This window comes from Sceloporus occidentalis, unplaced genomic scaffold (genome assembly GCF_023333645.1).
Source record: "Sceloporus occidentalis isolate IW3139 unplaced genomic scaffold, rSceOcc1.0.p SCAF_4, whole genome shotgun sequence".
NCBI classification, from domain to species: Eukaryota; Metazoa; Chordata; class Lepidosauria; order Squamata; family Phrynosomatidae; genus Sceloporus; species Sceloporus occidentalis.
In genome coordinates this window covers 39,826,278-39,833,528 of record NW_028316984.1, presented here as the reverse complement: position 1 = coordinate 39,833,528, position 7,251 = coordinate 39,826,278, and the positions used below count along the sequence as shown (strand labels likewise).

The window sequence follows — 7,251 nt, the reverse complement described above, 5'->3', positions numbered from 1 at the left end:
GCTTCTACATAGAAAACCAAAGGGATACTTATATCTTTGGAGTTGTGAAAAAAATTGTTTGGCTACGCCTTTAGTTTAATTCCCCAAACAGTGCAAAATGAAAATGAAACAGCATAGTTGTCTGAACTTCCACTAGTTTTGGAAGTTTTTGTGTATATTATTGGTAGTTAAAGCTTCATTGGGGTGCTCATCTGTAACATGAAAGGTGCTTTACCGACCTAGTCCTCCTTTCCAACCCAAGAGAAGTATTGGTTTATTCGATATTGCATTTTATGTTTGTGTACAGATTTATGTGTGTATAGAAAAACAGACAAATAGATAGAAATGTTATATACAGTTACTGATAGATGAAACATGCATCTCGCGAACATAGATCTCTGTTTTTTCTTACTACTGTATATAGTTGAGTTTTCAGCCAGTAGCAACACATTTGTTTTTTCTCTGTACTGACTTCTGTTCTGTGGTACACCTTGTAACTCTGCTTTCTGTTGGTTAGATGCAACAATGTCACATTTTCAGACTTTTCTATTAATCAGTGTGTTGTGAACTATGTACAAAATTTCAGACTTCCAGGTATACTAGAAGCAACATACACTTTATGGAGCATGCTTCTCTCTCGCTCCCATTTCTAAAGCAAGTCTGAACTCAGTTAGCTAAGCCTCACTGAGCTCAATTGGATTTACTTTTGAATAGCATGTATTGCTATAATTCACCTGGAAATGGGTAATGAATATATAATAAAACTGTGTTAGTATTATATGATCCAATCATCTGGATCATATACTTTGAGAGGTAATTATTAGGAAAAGGCATTTGTCAGATTTTCTGAGAAGGAAAAGCAAAAGTAATTACTTATTCAGAAACTATTCCCCCACCCTCACTTACCCATAGGCCACACATTTTTCACTGATATGTTATTTTTTAAAAAAACTACACGTATATCAATACTCTCCTCACTTTAACATGTACAATCCTGAGATGAAAATGGAAATGAAGTGTTCCATATATGGATTTTTTTGGATTTTGGAATACCCGCATTTGCATATACGTACATAATGAGCTATCTTGGAGATGGGACCCTAGCCTAAACAAGAAATTAATTTATCCTTCATATACACCTTATACACATAGCCTGAATGTAATCTTACAATACACAAAGAGATGCATCCTAAAATACTGAGCTTAGCAATTTGAAGCTTTTTAGTGCAAATGAATCAGTGCTAGATGGGCATATAGACAAAATATCCTAGTTCATTTCTATGTATGGTCTTTATTTTGTCTACAGAGCACACTGAATAATCATATTCCTGATTTTTCATTGGTGTTTATCACACTATACTCTTATGGTGCTACTATTCCACTTTAACTGCTCTAGCTGCCTCCTGTTGCATTCTGGGATTTGCAGTTTTAAGGAGGGGTATTTAGAATTCTTAGGCAGAGAATTCTAAATACCCCTCCTTAAAACTGCCAATCCCAGAATGCAACAGGAGGCAGCTAGAGCAGTTAAAGTGGAATAGTAGCACTATAAGAGTATAGTGTGATAAACACCATTGTCACAACAGGCCTGCTAGGATGGTTGGTATTATTGTTCTGCCTTTCTAGACAAGAGGGATTAACATTTGATATGTAAAAAGAAAAGAAAAACCCAGGAAATAGTGATGTATTTTACCCTGACACATCTGACATTATTACACTACACAGCTAAAGAGGGAAATGTGGTGAATTTTGTCACTTTTGAACTTTTAAACTGATAAGCTTCTTTAGGAAGATAATTGTAGTTTTACGTTAGATACCTTGCAAATGCAAAAGATACTCTCCCTTACTGAGCATGCAACTGCATTTATAATATGGCTAAAAATAATCCTGAGCTTCTATATGATATGTTTAAACCGAGCAAGCAAATGTGCATACATTTCCATACATCTAAAACATTAGTTTTGAAGGAACACACTTTATTTTTTTGTTTTTACATGATCATACATGTGTTTTAGGAGGCATTGTTTTTGAAGAAGTATCCTGTCCTGCATGTGGAAGCAGTAAGAACATCTGTTCTAGGATGGTGTCAGCCTCTTGTGGTGTTCATAAATATTTGTAAATATAAAGTAACCATGTTTGTTTTAAAAAAGGTGTGCCTGTTATTATCAAACTGATCAAATTTAATCAATTAAAGTTGGGTGAGGAAGAGGAACTGAAGATTTTACCCACCATCCCCTGTTGATTTAAGAACGCTATCTGTGACAAGGGTCCAACACACACTGCAGAAATAATCCAGTTTGAGACCACTTTAACTGGCCTGGCTCAATGCTAGGAAATTCTGGGAACTGTAGTTTTGTGAGATATTTAGCCTTCTCTGTTAAAGAGCTCTGGTGCCACAATAAATGACAGTTCCCAGAATTTCCTAGCATTGATCTGGGCCAGTTAAAGTGGTCTCATACTGGATTATTTCTGCAGTGTGTTTTGGACCCCTGGGATTGCCTTCCAGTCTATTCCTTTATTTAACTCTGCACTCCTGCTACCCCCTTAAACCACTTTCCTAAACTCTTCCTTAGATTTATTATATCTGAATCCTAAGCTGGCTTCAAACATGGACACTTGTGTATTTTTGGGATTCTTGATGATGGATGGCTAAGACTCAGACAGTTCCTTCACTAAAACAATTTAGATAGAAATTAACAGGAAATAATACTGTCTTTATTAAAAGGGTTCTAACAAGCACCAGACTGCCCTACTAACTGCTTTTTGTTAGTATTACACAACTGTTAAATGGTCAACTCTTTGCTAATAGGTTAATATTCAGAGCGGGTAGGTGCTCCAGCTCTGCTATGTGTCACACCACCCAAGGATGATATCTGGAGCCCATTCACACTATCCAGTTATTGTGCTATTATCCCACTTTAATTGTTGTAATGCCATTCTGTGAAATCCTGGGATTTCCAGTTTAAGAAAGGGCCTCATTAAACTATAAACCCAGAATGCCACAGGAGGCAGTCATGGTAGAAAAAGTGGACTAATAACAGCACTGTAATTGTATGGTGTAAATCAGTGGTTCCCAATCTTTTCTATGTCCCATATCCCTAGGAAATGTTTGATTACTTTCTGTACTTCCTACAAAAGTGATGTCACATCAGAAGATAAAGGAGTCTAATGTCTAATTTTTGAACCACAAGTTAGACCACATACAAAACTGAGAGTGAACAAACAACTTTTAAAAATATTTTTTTTTGCTCAGTGCATAAAATGCAAATCTAAGTTGAGCAATTAGATTCTAATTTAGTCAGAGCACAAGGAGGCAAGCCACAACTTTGTCACACCCCCTCAAATTCTATCTCTTACTCTGTGGGGGTGCAGGTAGGCTACATTGGGAACCCCTGATGTAAATGAACCCCTAATTTTATTTTATTTTTTGGTGGCGTATGTCTCCATAATTTTTACAAACGTTTCTGACACCAACCTATGAAGTGAACAGCAGCCAATGCTTCACAAGTGTTGAAGGGGCTGGCATGTCACTTAACTTGCACAGCATGGTGAGTTCCAGCTCAGAGCCAGGAATTTGGAGAATATTGTTTACTTCGTGGTCATTGTCATCCCAATCATTTTTTCCCTTTCAGCAGTGCTCCCTGAAAACGGCTAATAGCTACATCAGGGAATTGTAGTTTCAAACTTAATTTAATTAAAATGTTGGCAGCATGGGTGTTTCTAAATAAAATTACACATAAGTAACTGACTCTGTTTAGGCAAAGATCTCCCTCCTGATGTCTTATTTAAAATTCAGAGCTGTGAAATGCCTTTTATTTAAAGGAACAGATCTCTGTCCTGCATAATATCATATCCCTATAATGAATAACCTTTGTTCAGGACTTGTAACCTTCAGTTTAATGCATTCTACCATTCCACAAAGCCAAGCCACAATGGTGACTCATGCCCAATTGAAACTATATTAATCAACTAGCTCTTAACAAAATGTCTTGAATTGACTGAATGATAAGGTGGAAAGCCAAGCCATGTACAGATCAAGTTTGTCTCCCTCAAGATGGCTATAAATGCTATAGAGGTGGAAGGGATCTTGAAGATCATTTAGTCCAACTCCCAACCTGCTGCAGGCTCTGTAATGCAGGATGCAACAAGGTTATTCCTAGCAGATGATTCTTGAGCCTCTGCTGAAATACCTTCATCAAAGGACTGCTTTCCATGGCAGTCTATTTCACTGCTGAGCAGCTCTCTGTAAGGATTTTTATTTTCTTTCTTTTTTTCTTTTTTTGCAAATGGTTAGTTAAAATCTGCTTTCCACTCATAGGTTCATCCTGTACTCTGGAATAATCCAACCTAATCTGCATGATGGCCTTTCAGACATTTGATGAATGCTATCATATTCCTCCTTATCCACTGCCACTCCAGGCTAAACATACCCCTTTCAGTAGTTCCTGATTTCCAGATGGTTGTGCTTATTTGGATCAGCTCTAATTTTTCAAAGTATTTCTCAAAATGTGGCACCCAGAATTGATTCAGTCCTCTAAATGTGCCTTGCAAAATAGAGCAGCACCTTCAAGAACAGAACAGAACTGGTACTTCCCTTGATTTTTCTGTTAATGCAACTGAAGATTTATTTTCTTTTTAAAAAAAAAAAAAAACCCTAACCTGTTAGACCTCAAGGAGGAAGCAGGACAGCTCTGTTTTATATCCCTCATCTATGTCTTCAGCAATGTTTTTTCAAACACAGTGTCAAGGTAGACAAGGAACAGGGCATACCTCATAGCCCAATGAACTGTCTTTTTCACAGAAACAAATATTTATTACATTTATATCTCTCCTTTCCCCCAAGAAGCTTGTGGGAAAGGAGAGATATAAGAGAGCTTGTGGTTGGGGTATGCAATCATATTTTTTTTCTTCACAACAGCCCTGTGAAGTAGGTTAGACTGAGAGAAAGTAGAGGAGAGATTATGATAAGGAGGACCTTATAATATAGAAGCACTTACAATGTCTCCTCTGTACTTATGAACATTTAGATCTGAGTGGTTCCATAATTATAATGTCAAGTTCATTAACATTAGGGTACATGGTTGGATGCTTCACTATGGACCCAGGATGGTGTTGCTCTGTTGTTATTTGCTTCATTGAACTTGCATGCTTAGAAATTTATAATCTAGTTATAAAATATTTTCATGGATCAGGCACTCAGCTGATTTTTCTAAACAGTCCTTGATGGTTTTCTTGCAATGTTGTCATAGTTTCCTAGTGATAGTGCCAATCCTAACCAGAGCCATCAGGACAGCACTTCTTCCATAAAATGTTTTCACCACCATAGGTATTATATAACAGCACAGCTCTCTTTTTTCAAAAAATAAAGATTCCTGACATTTTTATACTGGTCTTCGTACATCCTCAAAGAAAGGTATGTCAGCCATGCTGTAGAGTGAGTGGGAAGGCTCAACTAATTGGTGCGCCAGTTGTGACAAGTTTGTAGTACGCCCCTTCCTGAGCCATCAATTCTTCATGCGTGCCCTTTTCAATGATGACTCCTTGTGACATCACAGCTATAATATTTGAATTCTGAATAGTAGACAACCGGTGGGCTATAACAATGCAGGTTCGGCCTTCTCGAGCTTTATCCAGAGCAGCCTGCACAGTCTAAAGGCAAAGAAGATGAAAAATAATCTACAGAGTTGAAGGACTATGAGTTGCCAGAAAGTGACATTTTTTGAGATAGTGACTGTCAACTGCCTTTCAATACAACTACCATGATTAAGGATACAAATAATCTGCTGCCTGAGAAGTCTTTCTCACTCTGCCTAATGTTAGGGCAAATCCTTAGCTACAAATGTGCATAGACTCTTATGCAGGTATAACTGTACACACTTATACAGGCTTTGTAGAAGCAATCTCAAACTCTTCCACTTTGGTCCTATTTCCTCTTCATACAATGAGTGCATGTGAAGAAGTTATGAGGTAGGATGAAGAATCTCTACAATTCCTTTAAGTATTCTCTTGGTGCATACAGAAAAGAGAGAAGGGAAAGATATAAAAAAGCAGTGAACCAGCTAATGGAGACAAAGACCTCTAAGTCCAGTGATACACTAGACTCTTTTTTTATAAATCCAGTTCAGTAAATTGTGCAGTAAAGCCCAGATCTCCATCTTGCAGCTGAAGAAACAATGACCAATCTTGTCTCTTCACTGTTCTATCCCCCACCACTTTCCCCCCTCCCCTACCACAATGCCTTTCTGTAACATTTTGGTGGTCCTAATAAAAGGTAATATCCAAGTCTACATTTTGTTCCTACTTATGGACCAGATATATATTTTGTTTTGTTTTCTATACATAGGTTGATTCACATGTAAAAATAATAATAATAATTTGTTTTATTTATTAAATTCTTAAAATGAATTAAGAAGTAAAAAAATACCCCCCCACCCCCCACCCCCCCATAAAAGCTATGCTCTAATGTTAACACAGTACAGTTTGGTTAGCTTACAGGAAATGTAATTCTGGTATTGAATTCCTTTACACTGATGGGAACTGATAAGAAAGGTCTGCTTTGCAGAGATCCATCTGTGACAGACTGATGTTGCTGTCCTCAAAGGCAGAGCATGCAAATGTGAACCATGGCTGAGCAGCCTTAAGATAATGCATGATCTTACTTGCTCCCTCATTTTCAGTCCACAAACAATTTACTTTCACTCCTATTTACCTGTTCACTTTCAGTATCCAGGGCAGATGTTGCTTCATCCAATAATAAGATCTTGGGATCTCGAACAATGGCTCGAGCTATAGCAATACGCTGCTTTTGCCCGCGAGAAAGCAGTGCTCCCTGAGCTCCAACATTAGTTTCATATTTCTGGAAGAGATAAAATGTCTGAATTTTAAGTGACACTGTTTATCATCAGAACAGCAAAAAGCAATGATCCTGTCACTTGTGAGAGAAATGGAGCATGAACCATTTTATTGCTGTTTTATTGGAGATGTGACCTACTTTTGGGTTTACAAAAGTTGTCCTTTATTCCTTATTGGGGTAGGGAGATTGTCAATTGCCTGGGTTAACAGAGAAGAAACTTTGGGTAATTGGAATATGAAACACCTATTAGTCCTTGGACATGAAAGCTGGATATTTATAACTGGATGCCTAAAATTATGTCATTAGGGCCAAAATCCTCAGAGGGGCTTACTTCTGAGAAAACATGTATAAAGCTGATCTGCAGGTGATAGTCTACTGGATGCTTTTTCAACAATAAATGCGGACAGTAGGCAGACAGAATT

At 37.5% G+C, this 7,251-nt stretch overlaps 1 protein-coding gene across 3 annotated transcripts in view; it reads right to left on the bottom strand.

The window, feature by feature from the left end:
• Window positions 1–4,854: 4,854 nt before the first annotated feature.
• Window positions 4,855–7,251, bottom strand: part of LOC149313793 (bile salt export pump-like) — an 82,169-nt gene continuing 79,772 nt past the window's right edge. For all 3 annotated transcript variants that reach the window (XM_089519807.1, XM_089519808.1, XM_089519809.1), the window contains 2 exons: window positions 6,686–6,832; window positions 4,855–5,625 (listed from right to left, as the gene is read on the bottom strand). In XM_089519807.1, the coding sequence (XP_089375933.1) occupies window positions 5,425–5,625; window positions 6,686–6,832 (348 nt within the window). In that variant the 3' untranslated portion in view covers window positions 4,855–5,424. The remainder of the gene's footprint in view (window positions 5,626–6,685; window positions 6,833–7,251) is intronic.